Raw genomic sequence first — 22,689 nt, 5'->3', positions numbered from 1 at the left:
TATTTTGCTTTAATTGTGCTAGGGAAATGTTTCCTTTTTACCCACACCATTGGAAGAGCAGAACCAGTAGTTCTAGGGGAGGGGTGGCCTGCCTTAATAAGGAACAGTGGGAATGGGCAAAAACAAATAATCATCAAGCTCTGTAATGGAAGACAGCCTCACTTAGTTACCAATTTATTTGTGTGTTCAGTGCAGAGTTTTGAAAGCCTTTAGTTAGTTTCCCCTTATGTTAAGGTATTGTTACTCACTGTCTGCTTTAGTGCTGGCTGTCTGGTCCTCAGTTGACATTGGCAAGTTGATACAAGTAATTATTAAAAACGTTCCTGCTCTGGCCTTCCAAAGCAAAGTCAACTAGGACACATCTCTTACCCTGGAATGTCCTTAGAAGCAGGTTTGAGGTTACTAAGAAATGTTACATGTTTTTGAAAGACATCTCATATACCTCTCACCAAGGTTTCATTTATTCAACAAATGCACAATAAAAACAACTTGGAAAAACTTATTTACTAAAAAAAAAAAAAAAAAAAAAAAATGAATCATGTTGGTAAAGCTGATTTTTCAGCAGCTGTAACTCCTATCTTTAGAGTGTGGTTATTCAGAATTCATTCTAGTACTCTTTTTTTTAATAATTTTTATTATTATCAGTGTTGAAATGAGTTATACTGTTTAATATTTTATTTACTAGCAATATATAATTGAAATATATATTTTTTTGTATCATTATAAATCTTTACTGCCACTTTTAATTAATGTAATGCATCCTTGCTAAATAGAAGTAACAATTTATTGAAAAAACATATCGATATTATTATTAGTATTCTATAATTTAGATGTAAGCGTTATATAGTTATTCATTGATTTATTCATTCATTGTTGCTTTTGGCTCTGGCCCATGTCTGAATCATCTTTAACATTATCTTCCAGTAAACACAGTCTGGGCAGTCATGAATATGTGCAGAATTGCAGGAAGTGGGAAACGGAGATCAAACTACAGCTCCTTTTTCTTAGCACAATGAGAAGAGATCTGGCCCGAACGGTAAAACTCTTACAAAGGCTAGAATAAACAAATAGAAACTAGTTGTTCACTGCATTACTATCTTCAGAGGTTATTAATGGATATATGTAATGGATAAATATGTTTTCTACACTAACAGGCAGAAGATGACATTTCCCCTATTGTCTTGGAGAAATACCTTGGCCTAGTGGAGAGGCCGTTTAAAGAGTCAGTCACAAGGTAGGAATGTTCTCCATCTTATCTCCTGCCCCTACTAAAGTCTACGAAAGCCATGGGTGGCCTTTAAAGTCCCTGATTGTGCTTGTTGATTTCTCTCATTCCTTTGCATGTTTTTTCTTCTCTAGAGAGGGTATTGCTGAATACCTTGAAGGATATCATAAGCAAGTCAATCTCTGCCTTCAGAATGAGGTGACTTGTTATTTAACAATAGCACAGCAAGCTATACTATACTGTATGAAAATAAATAAACTAGTGTTTGAGATGATGTCAGTGTTTCTCACTTTCAATTTCTCTCTCATTAGAGCACTCAGTATAAAACAGTGGACAGTGTGATTCAGTCTGTTAAAAATCTGTGCTGCGCACTGGATGAAGTTGAGACACCAGCCATCAGTGATGCCATCAAGAAGCTCAAACGCTCGGTCAACCTTCCTAGAACACGTTCTCCAGAGGTCAGAGAACATTCAGTGTGAAGTACTGATGCACTGTGATAAAGTTGTAGCTGATGCTAATAAGCCAGTAACAATTTTAATGTTATGACAAATAACAGATTGTTGATAAGGCCCCGTTTACACTAGTGCGTTTTCATTTTAAAATGCATAACTTTTGCTACGGTTACGCCTATCGTTTACGCTACTCCGACGTTTTCCACACTCGAAAACGGAAACCTTTGAAAATGCTGCTGACCCTGTTCTAGTTTGAAAACTCCGGGTTGTGTTTCAGTGTAAACGGACCAAATCGGAGACTTTCGATGGCGTGGCTGCCCACGTGAACTGTGCGTATCCTTGATAACCGTGTAACCGTATCATGTGTCTGTCGAGTCCCAATCGACAATTTCGGCCGACATTGCCGCCTTGTAATTATTAATTACTTTGAGTAACAATTCCACCTTATCATCTGTCCACACAAAGACGTCCTTGCCAGTGTCTAGCAACAAACTTCTTGTTTACACTTGTACGCGCATGCCTAGTGTGCATGAATGGTCATGTGACATTCGTTTTCGGTTATGTAGTGTAGACTGAGATCGTTTCAGAAACACTAGTCTAAATGCGGATCCTTTTAATTCTAAAACACCATTTTAAAATGGAAACGCACTAGTGTAAACGGGGACTAAATGTCTGATATTACAGTACTGATCTAAACTAAAATAAAATCAGTTACTTGAAATGGTAAATGTGAGTTAAGGCATCACATCGTTATAATATATGGTATAAAAATAGGTGTTTATTTTGAGATCCACTAAATATTACATCTAAACTGGTGTAAAGGGTTAGTTCACCCGAGAATGAAATCTTGAAGAAGAATGAATCTTCTACTCACCCTCGAAGCATCCTAGGTGTATGTGACTTTCTTCTTTAAGAATAATCCAGTCAGAATTATATTAAATATTGTCCTTGCTCTTCCAAACCTTTCAATGGGGGTAAGCGGGCGTTTGTTGTCAACAGTTTAGAAGACGTGAAATAAAGTGCACGCATCTGTAATAAAACAACCATCACACTGCTTCAGGGGGTTAATTAAAGGGGGGGTGAAATGCTATTTCATGCATACTGAGTTTTTTACACTTTTAAAGAGTTGGATTCCCATGCTAAACATGGACAACGTTTCAAAAATTAAGTTGTACGTTTGAAGGAGTATTTTTATTCCAAAAATACTCCTTTCGGTTTGTCACAAGTTACTGAAAGTTTTTTTTCGAGTATGGCTCTGTGTGACGTTAGATGGAGCGGAATTTCCTTATAAGGGCACTTCTGCCGGAAGAGCGCGCGCTCCCGTATAGCAGAGCACTGAGAGCACAGACATTCACTGATCAGAGCGAGAGCGTCGCGAAATGTCACAAAAGAAGTGTGTTTTTGGTTGCCAGGGCAAGACAACCCTGCACAGATTACCAAAAAAAAACAGCAATGAGGGACCAGTGGATGGAGTTTATATTTACAGAGCATCAACGGAGTTGTGCAAGTGTTTTTGTTTGTTCCTTGCATTTCGAAGATGCTTGTTTTACAAACAAAGCCCAGTTTGACGCCGGATTTGCACATCGTTTATTTCTTAAGCATAATGCAGTCCCAACGAAAAAGGGTCACGATCGTGTGTTGGAACCGCATGCGGTGAGTAAAACTGCTTCAAATATCTCTGCCTCCTTGTTAGTGCGTCCGCCTCCCCTGCCGGAGACCCGGGTTCGAGCCCCGCTCGGAGCGAGTCGTTGCTGCTGCTGCTCTCATTCAGTTTCAGTCTCGGGATCTGATTCTGGATAATAAATAAAGGGCTGAATCTGACTGTTAGCCATGGTTTGTTTTGGATGATGTTTTTTTTTTCCTCACGGTAATGTCACCGCTTCCAAACGCTCTCAACGCAAAAGCCTAATCGTGCTTGTGATTCTTTAGCTCCGCCCACACATCAAGCCTCCAGCCGGTGGTGTTTTTCCGGGAAAAATTGGTACAGACTATCTTTCTCTTATGAATATAATAAAACTAAAGACTTTTTGGAGTTATGAAGAATGCAGTACTACTCTATAGGTACTCAAGATTAACAGGATATTGAGTGAAAATGAACATTTCACCCCCCCTTTAAGGCCCACTGTAGCGAATCCACGCATTTTTGTGAGATAAATATCCAGATTTAAAACATAATAAACACTAACATCTGCTGACCTTGGGACTTGGAAAACATGCCGGCAAGACATATGCGTTGCACGCGCCTCTGGGAAATGTAGGAGCAAAGGAAACAAAGTTTCCTTACTTTATAAAAGGAACACAAGTCTCCTCTTGGCTTATTTCAAATTTCTACACAAATCCTCATTTTGAGCTTCTAATTAGTGTCTAGCGTTTTGTTTTGTTCTCTCTCTCCGCTTTCGTCACTAACCACACAGCACTGACGTACTACAACATCTGCCTGCACATCTTCCAGTTCCCTCCAGTCAGCAGAAGTGAGAAAAAAAGTGTTTATTACATTTGAAATCTGTATATTTACCTTACAAAAACGCATGGATTCGCTACAGGGGGCCTTTATTCACCCCCCAGAGACAGGTGAGGGACGTTTTATTACAGATGCGCGCACATTATTTCACGTCTTCTGAACTGTTGACAACAAACACCCGCTTACCCCCATTGAAAGGCTTGGAAGAGCAAGGACAATATTTAATATAATTCCGACTGGTTTATTCTTAAAGAAGAAAGTCACATACACCTAGGATGCTTCGAGGGTGAGTGGAAGATGGACAAATTTTGATTCTCTGGTAGACTAACCCTTTAATTCGATTCAAGTGGTGGCAATCAATTTATGTTAGCATTTAAAAAAATGTATAATAATCAAATAATCATAAATTTATGCAACCACTTACCTAAAAAAAATTCAATTAATAATTTTTTTCAGTGTACATACAAAGAACACTGCTTTGTTTTGCAGGCTGGTGCCACGAGTTCAGCGTCTACAAGTTCAGCTAATGGTAAGCTCAGCTCCTAAAGTCATCTCAGTGGCTGTTTCTTGTTCACCTATGCTGTACTCTGCTGCTTGTGATCCCCAGGTTATGCTAGCCCAGTGGAGGAGAGTTTAGCTGGACTCACAGATGCTGTGTATGACCTCGCCAAGCTCTACCTGAGGTCTTTCTGTCCAACTACTCCTGGCTGCACAATGGAAGTGCACATGGAGGACAGGAGGGACAGCAAAGAAGCCTCGGGTACCACTGAGCACCTTCAGTTCACTCTGTTTGCAGTTCATGGCATTCCTGCTACCTGGGTCAGCAGGTGAGCACTGTGTCCCTTTGAGTGCTTGTGACATGAGGGTTTCTGATGCTGGTCTAAGCTTTAGCTTAATACTTTCATAATAAAGAAATGGATTTTAAAAGAAATCCATTTACCCCTCCTGTTTTGGCCTATCTAGCCCTGCAGTCTAAATAAGCGCATAACACTTTTTAACTGATAATGACTCACAAACTCACTGCCAAGGTATACTTCTCTACTACTTTCAAAGCACTGCCTTACTCCATATTTATTACACTGTTCTTTCATCCTAGATAATTTGAGTAATTTAGGGTCTGTGTTCTCTTGGAGCAGTCAGCCTCAATAAATTATATCTGGACCATTTAACATTTAAACCAACTTGGAAAGCTTAGAATCACATTATTTCCATTCACTACACACAAAAAGATTTGTATTTAACATGCTTTTGAAACTTTTAAGGCCACCTATGAAAAATGTTAAAAGAAATGGGGGCTGTGTCCTCTGATAATGAATATTCGGAGGGTCAGGATGTTGCTGATGATCTCTTACTACAAGGGCTGTGCATTACAGCTAAATGTTTAGTAGTTTTGACATTCAGTGTATATTTTGAAGCTTATATATTTGTTCTTAAATGGCCTAACATTTGTATTTTTATTTATTTATTTCACAAAAATGAATCAATGCCCCAATAGCATTGTTTTCATACTCATTTATCATTAGACAAGGATTCAAGTCAATTGACACAGTATTTATGAAACGTTATATATAGTGTGTATTCTGTTTGAAGTTTGGGGTGTGTTATTTTTATTTTAATTTTTTTCAGAAGTTAGAAGTACTTTTATTAGCAAGGATGCATTAAATTGACAGAGTGATGGTAAAGACATTTATAATGTTTTAAAAGATTTCAATTTCAAATGAATGCTGCTCTTTTGAACTTCCTATTCATAAAGAATTCTGAAATGTATCATGTATCAGTTTCCACAAAAACATTAAGCTTCATAGAGCCTTTTAAAATGTTTTCTGAAGAATCTTCAGAAAATTGTTTAGCTTTGCCACCACAGGAATAAATTACAACTGAAAGTATATAAAAATAAAAAATAAAAAAACTGCTTCCTACTGAAATTTAGATCAAATAAATGCATTCCTAGGCATAAAAGATTTTTCAAAAACATGAGAAATTTTACCAACCCCAAACATTTGAATCAGCAGTATGTGTAAAAAACTAAAGCAAATACTTTGCCATTATTTGAAACCTCTCAAACAAATACTTGAATGAATATATACAAACCGTTTTTGTGTAAATTGTGCATAAAACTAAATGGATTTTTTTTATTTATTGTTATTTTTCAAACAGTGTGCTAGTCTCAATTAACTTTTATATTCAGTATAATTATGCTTTTTGCAATAGATAAGTACAAACCAATGTTTTCTTCCCCTTCTGTGCCATAGAGTAATTTGTCCTTCCTGTTTTTCAGTTTTGAAAAATACTACCTGATATGTGCCCTGACCCACAACAACAGGAACCTCTTCAAACCTGTTCAGTCCAAAAAAGTGGGAACATACAAGAGTCTTTTCTACCACATCAAATGGGACGAACTGTAAGTGTCAATGCACCTTAAACACACTGGCACGCTACTTCAATTTCTAGAATAAGGAGGAAATCAGCGTGATTGCTGCGTTTCTGCTGTTGGTGACGACTGTCTCCGGTATTTTTTTTTTGTTTTTTTTAGGATAAATTTCCCTATTTCAGTGGCACTTTTACCACTAGAGGCCATGCTGAGTCTTTCTCTCTACGGGCTTCTTAACCAGAATGCGAACAACTCGCCAGATTCCAACAAGCAGCGGAAGGGTCCAGAGCTTTTGGGAAAAGTGTCCATGCCTCTGTTTGATTTCAGAAGGCAAGTCATAAAATAATACCTCAAAATAGATTTACCTTGGAGAGTATATTGTTAAGTTGTAGAATGTTCAGGACTGCTTCATAATGGTTAATGTGCGCATAAAAGTTTTTTTTTTTTTTTTCATTTTTCAAAAAAAGTCTAATTAGGTAATGAATCAGTTATTCAGTACTCATAATGCCAGATCCATAAACAGCTTAATTGTTGATGACTGAAAAGTATGCAATCACTTCATTATATCTTTATGTAAAATCTTGAAGAACAAAGAAAACATATTAGGTAACACTGGTTATGATACAATTAAAGAGATTTACTTCCGTTTTGATTGTTTCACTCTCAAAGTGAGTGAACCTATTTATAAATACAAGTTTCACAAAAAATTTAACAATTATGGCAATTTCTATATGAAAGCCAAAGAATCCCACTGGGATGCATGTGCAAAATAAATAAATTTGAGACGGCAGTAAATATGTAATATACATAATGCATACTATATATTACTTCTTGTATTTTGTGTTTCAGGGTGCTGTCAAGAGGTAGCAAGCTGCTAAGTTTGTGGACATCTCAAGTCCTTCAGCCTGGCACTGCAGGCAAGGGGAAGAATCCTTCAGAACGGATCATACTGCAGGTTCTTTTATTTGTCCTTTTTTCCATCTAGAGTCAGTTGCTCTTCATTGACATTGATTGACACTTAAAGAGGTCATGAACTACCTTTTTTAGTTCTCTATAGTCCATTTATTATGTTATCAAGAATTTTTACATTAAAAAACATCATAACGTAATAATTAGAGGAGTTCCTTGGGACCTTAAAGTCTCAAAATGTCTTGAATAACGTTTCTCTAATAAACGGCCTTAAAAAGTCTTAAAAATGTCTTACATTCAGATTCTTATATTCAAATTCAGAATTGCAGTAACTTTAGCAGAATAAAGGTTGAACTACCTTCTTTGTGTAATGTTCTCAATAATAATAATGAATATAGGTCTAGCTACACCTGACCACCAACCTTCTAGCCACTAGCCACTAGCCTTCTAGTTTAAAAAGTTTTTTTTTTTACTTGCCCGACTGGACAAACATCCTGATTAAAACATAAGTGACTAAAAAAATAATCAGCGAAGCATCAAAACGAAAGAATGATACTTCTGATTTTAATGTTCCTGCTGCCAGCTGGAGGTGCTATAACTAAAACTGAATACTGGCATGATGACATGTCTTCAGTCCAGGACTTTCATCAAACATGTGAAGTTTGGTTCAGATCGAACTTGGTATCTTTGAGTTAAGGTGCTTTCACACTAGAACTTTTGGTGCGCACCCGGGATCGATTGACGTCAGAGTTCAGTTCGTTTGGATGATGTGAACACTGTCTTCCGAACTCGGGTGCGCACCTGTGAACCGTACCAGAGTCCGTTTAAAAAGGGTGGTCTGGGGTACGGTTCATGTGAACTCTGGTACAGTTGCTGCTGGTGTGAACGCAATCGTACTAAATCGCGGAAGTGAACCGCTATTAATGACGTTTTATCTGATGAAAATGTGTGTTTGTGTGTGTGTGTTTCACTCACTTTCCTGACAAGCGTGACTAACACGCTGCAAATAGAAAGCTGTATATCTCATTTCTGTTCGCCTTCAGTGTTCTTCAGATCATCTGCTGTACATTCGTAAGACAGACGTAAATGTCGTTATGTACTGAAGCTTTGTAAACAAAACTAACGGTTCAAAAATGTAAATATATAAAATTGTAGAGAGCAATGTTATGCATTTGCCGCCATCTCCTATGCCGCTGTTACTAGGCAACGAGGTAAACAGCTGCTGGCTTGATGACGCAAACGAACAATGGTTTAGACCCAAATTACAAAATATGAACGCAGTCCAGCAGGGGCAGGGGGAGGGGGGAGCAATCGAACTCGTTGTGCGGACCAGGCAAGTGAACCAATTGTGAAAGCACCCTTAGAGTAAAACTGGACATGTGCTGTTGCCAACAGGTGGCGCTTTGATAATAACTGAATATTTTTATGATGTCTTCAGGTCAGGACTCTTATCAAACGTGTGAAGTATAGGGGAGATTTCACTGCATTAATAAACCCTTTTCACATTTCCGGGTTTCTCAGCAGTGGAAGTTGTCATAATTGGGTTAACTTGAAGAGCAGTAAATGGGAGAGTACCACAGAGATATTTTTTTGTATTTCCATTTGCTCAGATAGCAAAAGAAAAACTCCAAGATAGTGTTTTCATGACTTTCAATAAAAGGAACAAAATTTAGAGAGACCGATAAGGGCAATTAGAAGAGAAGACAAATTTACTGTCCCACCCATAGATGCTGCATTAGAAAAACCCTTGCATAAGCGTTAAAAAATTTGTTATTTATTTTTTATTTTTTTGTGGTTTGATGCAAAGGTGATATAATACAAAGAATAGCTTTATAAATGTACATACATAAAAAAATACATACAAAATACAAAAACCTTTGAGGATTTTCAATGCTGATGTTTTGTGGAAAGGGTCCATAGTATGCTTTTAACAATTAGCTATATGTTGCTAGCATGTTTTAGCATGTTACCTATTTAAAACTTGCTGACACTTTTTAATATGTTGCTAGGAGTCCATAATATGAGCATGGATGAGTTCAGGACTGAACTCCTATCAAACGTGTGAAGTTTAGCGAAGATTGGACATTGTTTAGCCGAGTTACAGCAACTTTTGCCGAAAACGTAAGATCTTCGCAATTTAGCATGGCCTTATGATAGCACTCAGCAAATTTGAAGATAATCCAATTGAAACTGTAGGAGGAGTTCATTAAAGTACAAGGCCTAAAAAAATTGCAAAAACTGCATAAAAATCAAACAGGACATTCAAAATAAGGGACTTCCTGTAGGGAATAGGTATTGGTGAGTTACATGCATCTACCGAGTTACATACACGTCATAAAAGCTAATGGGGGTTTGGGGGTGTTTTAATTTATCACTCAGCATACCCGGTTGAAAACAGTCACTGCTCACCACTTCCTCTTACATGTCAAAACATCAAGGGTTTTGATATCTCAGTTCATGACCTCTTTAAATATCATTGTCTGACCATCAACAGGTTGACTTTCCCAATCCAGCGGTGGATGTGCTCTATGTTGGTCCTCAGGAGAACGGCTGCCCAGACCCTCAGTCTCTAGATCCACTTGATCCAGGAGATCGAAGCGAGATAGAAAAGCTGTGCGCACAAGCATCTGCTTTTGGGTAAGTTTGCATCACAAGACCTCATGGCATAATGTAGATTTGCATATCATAAAGGAAACACCAGTGCTTGCTAAAGAGTAGTGGAAAGAGTTTATGTAGGATTAGTTTGTAGGTTTGATTCGGGCTTTTGTTAAATCCCTAATCAGAATGTTTGATACAGTTACAGTGCCACATGCTTCCTGTCTTGTTTGAACATTAGACACTTCATAATAAGCCTGAGTAGCATATGAACTGTGCATTATTTCAGATATGGAGGATAAAAGAGCCTTTGAGAGCATTATGTAATTGAATCAGTTCTGCCTAGTTACTCCAATTATATGGATCCCCTTCAGCTTGCTTATCTTATTTAAGGGTTTTAACTGAACTGAGAATGAAGTGATTTTGAAAAGTCATGGACATCATTAAGCCAATTCACAACACTGAATACTAAGATTATGTTCACACAGCAGCAGAGTACAGAGGTCTGTCCTGTTTAACTGACAAATAGACTACTATTCAAACGTTTGCAGTCAGATTTTATTATCATTTTTTTTAAGAAGTCTCTTATGCTCACCAAGTCTGGGTTTATTTGATACATAAAACCAGACATTAGTGTCACATGATCTTTCAGGAATCATTCTGATATGCCAAACTCAAGTAGAAAACAGTGATGATACACTTTCAATGCAAGTACAAATGAGCATAATTCATTTAAAATAAAAAGTTCTTTAACATTGTGTTTAAAGTCTGAGCCTTGAGAAGGGGATTAACTTCCATTTCTCCAAACAGACATTATTTGATTCATTTCTGTCATCATCTGTATGTACAGGACAGTTTGTGAGTCGTGCTGTTTAAGAGAACCATTAAATTTTTTTTTATATGAATTACATTTTAAAGGTTTTCTTGTAAAGATAGCAAAATCGATTCTGCAGTAAACTTTGAACTGTCCATGACTTCAGAATGAGTCTCTATTGATAAGGAGACATTGTAGCTGAAAAGCAGACAGTTGTCAGGCCTCGTTTAGTATGCTCTGCTGAAAATGCAGATGTGAAATAGAAAGCTCAGTCAGCTTTCAAACAGCCACACCACACTCAGCCTCAGATGGTGGGCAGCTTTCCATGCTCATTTTGTGAGCCTGCCTCTGAATGCTCACCAAGTGCCAACAGCTGCTGGTCTCCCAGCTTGACTGCCCGTTTGCAGACACATTTAAGAGGTGTGACTTGTTTCCTGTGCCTCTTATCGCCGGATCAGAACTAAATCTTACTTTATGCTTCATGGATTAACGGGTTGGAGTGTCTGCTTCTTGGGTTAGTTTGAAGCCCAAAGGAAGTACCATCATTTCTAGTATGCAAGTTGCATTTTTTTTTCTGAAACATTTTATTTTTACTTTTATTCCAAAGCAACTTGTATGTTGACTCGAGCATGCAAAACATACACAAAGCAGACACATTTGGAATCGTGCCCACTGAGAGAGATACTTGAGTCACGTTTATTTGTGCAGCGCATTTCACACGTGCCATCTTTCATTAAAAAAAAAATAGTTTCGGCTTTGCGTTTATAATAAATGTCTAGAATGAATGGCACCATAATTAGTTTTATCCTTAAGATTTTTCTGCAATCTTTCCTGTTCTGTTCTGAATACTGTTAAATTTGAAGGTTTTTTTGTAGAGTGAGGGAAAGTAAATTTTACGTTTTTTTGTAGTGTTTGTAAAGGTTTTGTTTTATTTGTATTTTACATTATTTCTGAATGTATGACGTATCTGTGGTTTTTTTTCCCTCAATGCAGTTTTTGCCCAGTCAGACTTATAGCTAGGTACAGGAAAACATGATACTTTGTCTACTTTGACATTACCCATCATTCTTTTCCACCAGGCTGTCACGAGCAGACAAGCAGCTGCTCTGGGACCAGCGGTACTATTGTCAGGACTATCAACACAGCCTGCCCAAGATCTTGGCCAGTGCACCCAGTTGGGATTGGGGCAGTATGGGTGAGATCCACTCACTTCTGCACCATTGGCCTCCTCTGTCGCCTGTTTCAGCCCTGGAGCTCCTTGATTCAAAGTATGTATCTGTTCTGATCTCTCTCTCGGTTTTATGGCCTACTTTCTCCTTTCCTTCTCACATATTTGCCATGTGACCTTTTTAATGTGTCACTTCGGTCGTATGATTTTTCATGATGTATTGCTTCTAAACTTTAGATTTTTGACCATTTTATTAGTCTCATGACTTGCTTTATTACTGGGAAGCTGAGCATGTTGTGAATGTTGTGTGTGTTATATTCAGGTTTGCTGACACAGAGGTGAGGAAAGTGGCTGTGAGCTGGATCGAGAGCAGCAGTGATGATGAGCTGGCTGACTATCTCCCTCAGCTGGTGCAGGTGCGCCCACACACACACACACACACACACACACGCACGTATATGCATGTATTCTGTTGCTTTTTTCTTGGTTATACACAGGGAAAAAGAAGTACAAATTTTAAAGAATGTACATTTTGGATGCTTGATTGCATGTAATTTACATTTAAATGAAAATGTATCATAGTTTAAATTGATATTAAATGCATTTATTTTTATTAACTTTTCCGATCCAGTTAAGTATATAAGTATATCTTTATATGTATTTTAAATAACTCTGTTGTCTTTAAAATATGCTTCAAGTGTACTCTGTGATGAACTGACAAGCATGTGTGGTAAATTGCAGGCAGTGAAGTTCGAGTGTCACCTCAACAATGCCTTGGTGATATTTCTGCTGTCTCGAGCTCTGGGAAATGTCAACATTGCACATTATCTTTACTGGTAAAGTTGTTTATTAATGGATCTTATCATACCTTTTAAAGGCGGTCAGTTCATTAAAATATTCAATCACTATTAATCTAATCATTTTTGCAAGTAATTTAAGTTATAATTATTTTTAAGGAAGTAGAATCTATCAGTGTTATTTTGGTGGAGAAAGGTCATTTTTAAAGGGACAATTCACCCCAAAATGAGATTTTTGTCATCATTTATTTAGCTGTTTAAGAATACGGTAAAATACATAAGTGAATTTAAGATTTAGATACAGTCTGCTGGGTTTGAACTTAGGCTGCTGAAGGATGCCGTGCAGGACCCAGCGTTCGGTCAGCGTTATGACCGCATCCTCGGTGCGCTGCTGTGTCTGTGTGGGACTGGACTGAGGGCTGAGCTTGAGAAGCAGACCAGGCTTGTGCAGCAGCTGGGTGCTCTGGCTGAAAAAGTGCGGCAGGCAAGCAGCTCCACCCGACAGGTAAGCCATGGCTGGCATTAAAGAAGATGTTTTATGATGTTTAACCTGTGAAAAATGCATTAATATTATTGAAAAAAGCATCTTACGCTTATGTATTTATTTATACATCTTACAGGATGTATTTATTTGATCAAAAATACAATGAAAACAATATCACATGTTCTTTCGGAAATCATTCTAATATGCTGATTTGGTGCTCAAAACATTTCTTATTGTTATTATATAATCAATGTTGAAAACAGTTGTGATGCTTCATATATTTCAGGAAACTGCAGCATTTTTCACAATTCTTTGATGAAGTTTAGAAAATTCAGGGTTTCTTTTTTCTTTCTTTTTTTTGAGAATATAAATGTTTTGTCACTTTTGATCATTTGAATGATGAATAAAAGTGCTGAATAATATATATATATATATATATATATATATATATATATATATATATATATGTCAATATATATATATTTATGTCAATATATATATACTTTAATTCGGCAAGTATGCATTAAAATGATCAAGAGTTTTAATGGTCCCAAATTTTGTAATGAACAATGTACATCTATGCCAGCCACAGAATCCTGTGCTCCATTTTTTGGTTTGTTTTCTTATATCAAGTAAGGTTCTATGAATTTAAACCAAAGGCTTCTGGGAAACAAGTGCAGGATTTTCTAAATAGTTCAACCGCTAGTTCCAAAATCAAATTTAGTTGAACTGTTCAAAACCTGATCTGAATAAACATCAAATAAAGGAAGTGTACTGAAGTATAACTGGAATCTTTGGGTTTGAACAAAGGCAGGTTTGACTTTTAGTCCTAGCAAAACACTTAAAAATATTTTTTTCCTCATTAGTACAATGACCTGTGACAGATTATTGGATCAATGGATGATTGTATTTGGATGAACCCTTGTCCCCTCCAGCTCATCCAGTCAATATTGGTATATTGCCTTGGCTTGTACTGATACACAATATGGCAAAAATGTATGAAAACCCATACACCACACCCAAAAGTGCCTGTTGAGCATTTATTTTAAAAAGAGCATCAGTAAGGTGAGATACTAATGTCTGGCTCACAATCTGTTCAAATTCATTACAAATGTGTTCAGTGGGGTCAGATTTGTTTGTTTGTTTTGTACAGTTCTGTCAAGGGCTAATCAATGACTAAATCATTTTTATATGGATCTTAAGGGTATTGTTATGCTGGAATAGAAAAGAGTCCTCCCCAAAGTGGAATACGCACAGTTCTCAAGAGTGTCATTGTATTCTGTAGCATTACGATCTGTCTTCACTGGAAGTAAAGGGCCTAGCCAAACATGCTGTCAGAAGAGGGTGTCCACATATTTTTGGTCATAAAGTGCCTCATCTTTTATCTCCCATGTGTACAAGTGGCTTACATACAGATGGAAAGCTCTTTGCAATGCTCTTTATTACTTGTAAACACATTTTATCGTGTAATGGCTTTGTCTGACTTTGCTAAAAAAGAGAAAAGAGTTCTGCAAGAATCCTAAAACCCAGAAACATATTAACATTTCTGTACTTCCTATTCCATTGTTCTGAAGTCACAGGGTTTCTGAATGGGTCGTTGTTTAAAGCTCTGAAATAAGGTCTGTGGTTAACACAGGTCATTTTATTCTAAGATAAAAATACATCAGTAATTCATCGGTCATGATTTACTTCAGGCTGTTATGTATCAAGTGGCTAAATGGGACTGCAGAGGTTGTCAGGGACACTGAACGGGTTGATTGTTTTAGTATCATAGTTTTTGTTTATATTTAAAAATGTATTTTATTTTTACATATTGTTTTCAGTTTAATTTTGTGGTATTTATTTGTCATGTTTCTGAAAATGATGCCTTTGCAGCTACAGTATTTCGAATAAAATATCTTTTATTTCATTTCGAGTAATGAATTTTTTTTTAATGGTTTAGTTTTAGGTTCAATAAGGACACTATTGTTGCAAACTATTCAAACTCAAACTTCCCAACTTGGGGATTGAAATAGTTTTTGGAAACTTCCGAGTTTGGTTACACTTTATTTTAAAGGTTCAACTCTAGCTATTAGCAAACCATTAACTATGCCTCAGTAAACTCCTAATTTGGTAGTTCGGGATGTAGAATATGATCATGCATAATATGTGCTTTATAAGTACTAATAAACAGCCAATATGTTAATAATAGGCATGCTAATAAGCAACTAGTTAATAATGAGAATTGGTCTCTGTACTGAAATATAACCAGGAGATTTGGGTTGAAGTCATGAGACTGTGGTTGGAGTTCATATCAGTCAAAGCCAGTTGAATGTTTGTTCTTTGTAGGTGGTGCTGCTGGAGGGTCTAGAGAGGGTACAGTCTGTCTTCCAGAAGAACAGCTGTCGACTCCCTATTACTCCCAGTCTGGTGGCAAAAGAACTCAATATCAAGGTGAGTGGTTAAAGTCAACAAAGTTCACCCTATCGAACCTCCATTCTCAATCTGATTAATAGATTATATCAGCAATTCTAGAGGCTTCAAAAACCACACTGACAAGGAACAGATCTCTTCAGTTCTCGTGTCGTGCCAGATTTTGTTCCGTTTTGCTGGGAAGCGTTCACATGTGATTCACTTCCTTATCGTCCTTGCTCACTCCCCCTCTTCCTGTTTCAGATAATAGACTTTTGCACACTCAGCAAAATTGTGTCACTGAACTCCATCTCTTCTCCTCCAGTCGGATCTGACCCCATTTCAAAGACCCTCTTTGTTGCCATGTTGAAGACGAGAATCTAACTAAAACCCCGAGGCTGCTTTTGTAACATGATGCTTCTTGTTTTAAAACCAGGCCTGCTCTTTCTTCAATTCCAACGCTGTACCTCTGAAGATTGCACTGGTTAACGCAGACCCGCTGGGAGACGAGATTAACGTCATGTTTAAGGTGTGTGTGCAGTATTAGTGAAAGGGCCTCCGTAGATAGAACGTAATCCCGCTGAGGTTTGTTATTGCTTTACATTAGCTTAGTTTGACAGTAGTGACAGAGCAGTTGGTTTCTTTTTATATTAATTGCAATAGTAGGATCGTCCATTGAATTCAAACTATAAACATGTATGACTGATGGAAACTAGACTTCACTTAAAAATGTGCCACAGACAAAGAACCAAATTTAAAATCTCATCTCAGTCATGAACATGCCCTCTAGTGGACGAATCAATAGTAGAACAAAGATCTTGTACCTACAGATGTAAGCACAGAGTTCTAGATACTCTTGTTTTTGAGGTATTTCCGAATATCTTAATCTGTTTTAACTGTAATTCAGGTTGGAGAGGATCTCAGGCAGGACATGTTGGCGCTGCAGATGATTCGGATTATGGATCGGATCTGGCTGCAGGAGGGACTGGACCTGCGCATTGTCAACTTCAAATGCATCTCTACTGGAAAAGATAAAGGTACAGTATGTTCCGCTCTACATTTAAAACCTATATTCCAACTAGAATAAAATAGTTAAATATATACATTTTTTAAATACTATTATGATTTACATTACCGTTCAAAAGTTTGGGGTCTGTAAGATATTGCATTTTTTTGAGAGGGGTCTCTTATGGTCACGCATGAAGCTGCATGTACTTGATAAGAATACAGTAAAACAGTAATATTGTGAAAAAAAGATTACAATTAGAATTGTTTTCTGTTTTAATATATTTTACAATGTAATTTATACCTGTTATTATTACTCCATTCTTAAGTGAAACATGATCCTTCAGAAATCATTCAGATATGCTGATTTGTTGCTCAAGAAACATTTCTTCTTATTTCTTATGAGTGTTGAAACTGTTTTTTTTTTTAAACAATATTTTTGCAACAATATTTTTTGTGGATTCTTTGATAAGTTCAAAGGAGCAGCAGTTGTTTGAAATCTTTTGTGACCTTATTAAGATGCATCCTTGTTGTTTTATATATTTTTTAATAATAATAATAATAATAATAATAAAACCTACTGACCCCAAACAGTTGTGAATGAGTAGCCTATTCATTGTAGGTACAATGAAAAATGGCCTATTTAATTCTACAGATAAGAGAGAATGTTGAAAATTGACATGGAAAAATTTGACAAGGATTTGACTTTTTTTGTGCTGTAAAAACTTGGTATGAATTTATTAAAAATGACGTTGTGACTCTGAATGTACAGTAGCATCTGTTTCTATTATATCTTTTGTGTTTGGTTACACAGGCATGGTAGAGTTGGTTCCGTCTTCTGAAACACTGAGGAAGATTCAGGTGGAGAACGGAGTGACGGGATCCTTTAAGGACAAACCTCTTGCCGAGTGGCTCCGCAAGTACAACCCTGCTGAGGATGAATATGAGAAGGTATCTGGATGATTCTAAATGGCAGTTTTAGTCAAGACCAGGTTCATGTGCTTCATTGGGTTTGGATGTCATTTCAAACTTATCGAACTCGTCTCTTGCCAGGCCTCCGAGAATTTCATCTACACCTGCGCAGGCTGCTGCGTGGCCACTTACATCCTGGGCATCTGTGACCGTCACAACGATAACATCATGCTGCGCTCCTCCGGCCACATGTTCCACATAGACTTTGGGAAGTTCCTGGGTCACGCACAAATGATTGGGAGTTTTAAAAGGTGAATGATGAGTTACGCCACGCAAGACTGCCTGGTTTGTGCTTTTGCTTGGTTTTATAACTCGTTTCTTTTTTCTCTCTCTGCAGGGACCGAGCACCATTTGTCTTAACCTCTGATATGGCCTACGTCATTAATGGAGGCGAGAGACCCACTAGTCGCTTCCAGCTTTTCGTTGACCTTTGCTCACAAGCCTACAACTTGATACGCAAACACTCCAACCTCTTCCTCAACCTGCTGTCTCTGGTATTATACAGCACCACATTGCAAACAAAACATTTGTGTGTCATCAGTGGAATCTTGTGTCAACAAGAAGAGCTCTGTGTAAATGCTTTTGCAGATATTAGATACATGATATTAATTGCACAACCCTTATTACAGACAGGAAGCTGATTGCATTATTATCTTCATTTAGTAGTTTTGTTGCTTTGGTGTTTACTTGTTTACTGATCAATTTTGTATTTGCGTGTTCAACACAGATGACACAGTCAGGTTTACCTGAGCTGACTGGAATCCAAGATCTTAAATACGTGTATGATGCTCTTCAGCCTCAGACTACAGATGCAGAAGCTACCATTTTCTTCACAAGGTAAATGTATTGTTTGTTTGTTTATTTATTTTGCTCTCTAAATAAAAAAATTTAATACCTGTTTAACACCCCTTTTCCTCCACCTTTTTTTCTTATAGGTTGATCGAATCCAGTCTGGGCAGTATGGCCACAAAGTTTAATTTCTTTATCCATAATCTGGCCCAGTTGCGATTCTCTGGGCTTCCCTCCAATGACGAGCCAATCCTCTCCTTCGCTCCCCGGACGTACACTATGAAGCAGGACGGCAGGATTCGAGATGCCTCTGTATTTTCATTTCAGAAGAGATACAATCCAGACAAGCACTACGTGAGACTCATTTTATAAAGCAATTATATTTATATATATATATGTGTGTGTTACCTTTATTACCTTTCTGCATTTTGTAATAAAAATAGTTACATTTTCATCAAAATACTACAAAATCAATGATTCTGATATAATGTATTTTGTAAATATAGAAATTGTAAAATTGTACCCTTTTATTCGTGTCTCTTTCAGACGTATGTTATACGGATCCTTAGGGAAGGTCAGAATGAGCCGCAGTTTGTCTTCCGCACCTTTGATGAGTTCCAGGAACTACACAACAAGTTGACCATCCTTTTCCCCCTGTGGAAGTTGCCAGGGTATATGAGTACACTGCTTGTACAATGGTTTGTCATATTCTAAACTTCTCTGTTCCTAAGAGTGTTTTTCCTGTTTCTAGATTTCCCAGTAAAATGGTCCTGGGTCGTACACATATCAAGGATGTGGCATCCAAAAGGAAGGTGGAATTGAGCAGCTATGTGCACAACCTGATGAGGAGTTCAACAGAAGTCACCCAGGTGGGTGAATTGAAATTGAATAGATTATCAAAATAATTTTTATGCTGCGGCGCCCGGGGAGCAGTTGGGGGTTCGGTGCCTTGCTCAAGGGCACCTAAGTCGTGTTATTGAAGGTGGAGAGAGAACTGTACATGCACTCCCCCCACCCACAATTCCTACCGGCCCGGGACTCGAACTCACAACCTTTCGATTGGGAGTCCGACTCTCTAACCATTAGGCCACGACTTCACTTTTTGAGCTATTTTATGCATCCTTGCTTAATAAGAGTAATAATTTATTTCAGGAAAAAATCTCACCGAACCTAAACTTCAGAACAGTAGTGTAATAAATGTGACTGTATTATTTTTTTCTTAGTGTGATCTTATCTACACATTCTTCCACCCTATTGCGAGAGATGACAAGACCGAGGGGGTTGAAGGACTCTCTAAAACTCCAGGTATGCGTGTCGTATTTAAAATTTAATCTTTTTTTTAATATATATTTTAAAAATTGGAGTTGAACGCAATACACAGTGTCATGCTTGTTTTCATATGTTTGATGTCTGTTTGTCAGATACGCCTCCAATGAGTCCCACCACCGGCCGCGTGGAGGGTGAGGTGAAGCTGTCGGTGTCCTACCGAAACAGCACGCTCTTCATCATGGTCATGCACATTAAAGACCTGGTAAGACATATCAAAAGCACCTGTCTTCAAACTGATCCCATAATTTTCTGTTCATTCCAAAATCTCATCCGTTTTTTTCCTCCCAAACACAGATATCAAATGACGGTGCAGACCCAAACCCTTATGTGAAAACATACCTTCTCCCCGACCCCCACAAAACCTCCAAACGCAAAACAAAGATTGCCAGGAAAACTAGGAACCCGACATTTAATGAAATGGTAACTAAAACCTACCTATTTACCCATGCTTGCTTTATTCTAAAGCTAATAAACGACTTCCTTCTCTCTTTGCTTGCAGCTGGTGTACAGTGGCTACAGTAAGGAAACCATGAAACAAAGGGAACTTCAGCTGAGCGTGCTCAGTGCGGAGTCTCTGCGAGAGAACTGCTATCTGGGTGGCATCACCCTCAGCCTTAAAGACTTTGACCTGAGCAGAGAGACTGTCAAGTGGTACAAGCTCACAATGCTGCCCTACTTTTAGATCCAACGATTCTTCCACAAAAGGTGATGTGACTGCATCAAGTGCCCTTAAAGGACCACTTCACATTCCCCCAGCATCTCCCTCTCTCTCTCTATGACACTAATCAAGGTTGAGTCTTTGTTGTTCTGTACATTTGGAACTCAAGAGGACCAAACGGCTTACTTAAAGAAGAGTTTATATTATTATATATATATAAATATAAGAATATATATAGAGAGATTGACACTTGTATTTTTAAAACTGCTCATTTTTACACTTTCCTTTTCTATATATGCAAATAAGGAACATTTAAAGTCTGTATGGTTCTGAGCTATCAAAACAAGCACAGCAGAGTTCACTGTGCTTTTGGTAAAGTGCCAAATGAAGTGAACAAAGTCATGACCACGTCCCTTTAGGGAACAATAACAGGGTGCCTTCACACGCTCTCCTTTCATTTTCGCTCTTCTCAGTACGTTTGTGGTTTAAAAAAGGCCCTGTTTTGTAAGCTAATGTAGTATGTACTTCCTATGGTGTGGTTTAGAGTTGGTCAAGGTGATTTTTTTTAAATCCACCAATGAATTTGTGTAATGAACCCTCTTTAAAAAGGGACCAGCATGTATGGCTAAAAGCTATTGCCAGACCTGAATCGTAATCTATGAGTTTACCAGAAGGCATTTTTTAAAAAGATGCACAAGATTGTCATCACTCACGGCAAATAGTGATCTGATTCGCTGTTTTATGACTGTTAAAAATACATTTTGAATGGATATTAACATGGCCAGTTATTTATTGGTTATCATAACCTGACCGAATTGATTTTTGCTGTAATTCTGACTCCTTCTTAAGGAAAATTAAATGTTTTTGAACACCTCTCTGTATAACTGTTGTTTCTGAGGTTAAAAACATCCTTGAACCAGTAGGGGGCAGGCAAGAAACATATAGCCGTTTTTTGTTTTTCCTTTTGCACTTTTACATTTTCAGATTTGGTTAAAACGGTTTTCATTTTGTTATACAGTGAGTTACTTGTGTTATTTTATTATTATATATTATAATATTATAATTAGGTTTAATATTCTCGTTGTCATTGATGAAGACAAATTAATTTCATGCCCTGTGATTTTTCCAGTGGTATTTTAGGATCATCTTGAATAAGCTTTGATTTAATTCTCTCTTTTTTAAATAATTTTACATTCTTTTGATTTTTATTTTGCCTTTATTATTAATTATATTCATCCTTTTTTTTAATTGTTTTAGTAATTTGTGTACTTCAGCTTTATAATAGCAATAATTTTTAGTTAACTTTTAAGTTTTCTTATAACACTTTTATTTTGTTTCTGCTTAATAACAATTAAAGATTAAATTATTATAATAAAAATACATTTATTTTATAAAGGGTTATAGGTATTTTATATAGCGCCTATAGTTCCTGTCATGAAAGCTTACATAAAGGAAAACGCAACAATATAAGACAATATACTATATTTAAAAAAAAAAAATAAATAAATAAATAAATAAATAAATATATATATATAATAAAAACTAATAAAATAAAAGCATTACTGAAAAATAATGTTTTGAGAAAAGATGTAAAAACAGCTAAAGAACAACAGTGCAACAGTGTTTTGGGAACGAGCGAGACCATGCAGAGCCTTGTAAGCATTAGGATTTTAAAATTTATATGTATTTGACAGGGAGCTAGTGTAGTGTGGTCACCAGCCCTAACCCCAGTTAATTTTCTAACTGCTGAGTTCTGCAAGTATTGCAATTTGTTAAGGGGGTTTAGACACTCCAACAAGGAGAGAATTGCAATAATCACTTTGGGAGAAAATAAAAGAATTAATAAATTTTTCAGCAACAGAAAAGGGCAACACAGGCTGAATACGTGCAATACTTCTAAGATGAAAAAAGGAGGTCTTTACCATGTTCTGCACAAAAGGCTCGAATGACAGGGTGTCGTCAAAGATAACACCAAGATTTGTTTAGTTTACTTTGTAGCTCTAGGGCAACACCATCAACTGATAGATCTAAAGAAACAGCTTTTTGCTGTTGGTGGGGAGAGCCCAGAAGCATAACTTCAGGTTTAGAGCTATTCGGACACAGAACATTTATAGACATCCACAACTTAATCTCAGTAATACAGTTGGAAAGATGAGGGACATCCACAAATTGACCAGGTATGTATATAAATCTGAGTGTCATCAGCATAGAAATAGTAGCTGAGGTTAAGGGATCTTAATAGCTGACCAAGAGGATAAATATAAACGCT

At 37.1% G+C, this 22,689-nt stretch overlaps 1 protein-coding gene across 2 annotated transcripts in view; it reads left to right on the top strand.

Moving 5' to 3' along the window:
• The window catches only part of LOC113118491 (phosphatidylinositol 4-phosphate 3-kinase C2 domain-containing subunit alpha-like), a 35,445-nt gene extending 14,152 nt beyond the window's left edge, over window positions 1-21,293 (top strand). For both annotated transcript variants that reach the window (XM_026287717.1, XM_026287718.1), the window contains exons 6-33: window positions 925-1,036; window positions 1,155-1,234; window positions 1,360-1,423; window positions 1,537-1,683; window positions 4,628-4,667; window positions 4,746-4,965; window positions 6,417-6,539; window positions 6,672-6,839; window positions 7,359-7,464; window positions 9,913-10,055; window positions 11,907-12,095; window positions 12,318-12,411; window positions 12,737-12,831; window positions 13,117-13,297; window positions 15,605-15,709; window positions 16,104-16,196; window positions 16,575-16,704; window positions 17,487-17,623; window positions 17,726-17,895; window positions 17,982-18,138; window positions 18,372-18,481; window positions 18,580-18,787; window positions 18,980-19,104; window positions 19,185-19,302; window positions 19,657-19,738; window positions 19,855-19,964; window positions 20,057-20,182; window positions 20,262-21,293. In XM_026287717.1, the coding sequence (XP_026143502.1) occupies window positions 925-1,036; window positions 1,155-1,234; window positions 1,360-1,423; window positions 1,537-1,683; window positions 4,628-4,667; window positions 4,746-4,965; window positions 6,417-6,539; window positions 6,672-6,839; window positions 7,359-7,464; window positions 9,913-10,055; window positions 11,907-12,095; window positions 12,318-12,411; window positions 12,737-12,831; window positions 13,117-13,297; window positions 15,605-15,709; window positions 16,104-16,196; window positions 16,575-16,704; window positions 17,487-17,623; window positions 17,726-17,895; window positions 17,982-18,138; window positions 18,372-18,481; window positions 18,580-18,787; window positions 18,980-19,104; window positions 19,185-19,302; window positions 19,657-19,738; window positions 19,855-19,964; window positions 20,057-20,182; window positions 20,262-20,444 (3,616 nt within the window). In that variant the 3' untranslated portion in view covers window positions 20,445-21,293. The remainder of the gene's footprint in view (window positions 1-924; window positions 1,037-1,154; window positions 1,235-1,359; window positions 1,424-1,536; window positions 1,684-4,627; window positions 4,668-4,745; window positions 4,966-6,416; window positions 6,540-6,671; window positions 6,840-7,358; window positions 7,465-9,912; window positions 10,056-11,906; window positions 12,096-12,317; window positions 12,412-12,736; window positions 12,832-13,116; window positions 13,298-15,604; window positions 15,710-16,103; window positions 16,197-16,574; window positions 16,705-17,486; window positions 17,624-17,725; window positions 17,896-17,981; window positions 18,139-18,371; window positions 18,482-18,579; window positions 18,788-18,979; window positions 19,105-19,184; window positions 19,303-19,656; window positions 19,739-19,854; window positions 19,965-20,056; window positions 20,183-20,261) is intronic.
• The last annotated feature ends 1,396 nt before the right edge of the window (window positions 21,294-22,689 follow it).

Source organism: Carassius auratus, chromosome 18, assembly GCF_003368295.1.
Source record: "Carassius auratus strain Wakin chromosome 18, ASM336829v1, whole genome shotgun sequence".
NCBI classification, from domain to species: Eukaryota; Metazoa; Chordata; class Actinopteri; order Cypriniformes; family Cyprinidae; genus Carassius; species Carassius auratus.
This window is presented reverse-complemented; position numbering and strand designations above follow the sequence as displayed.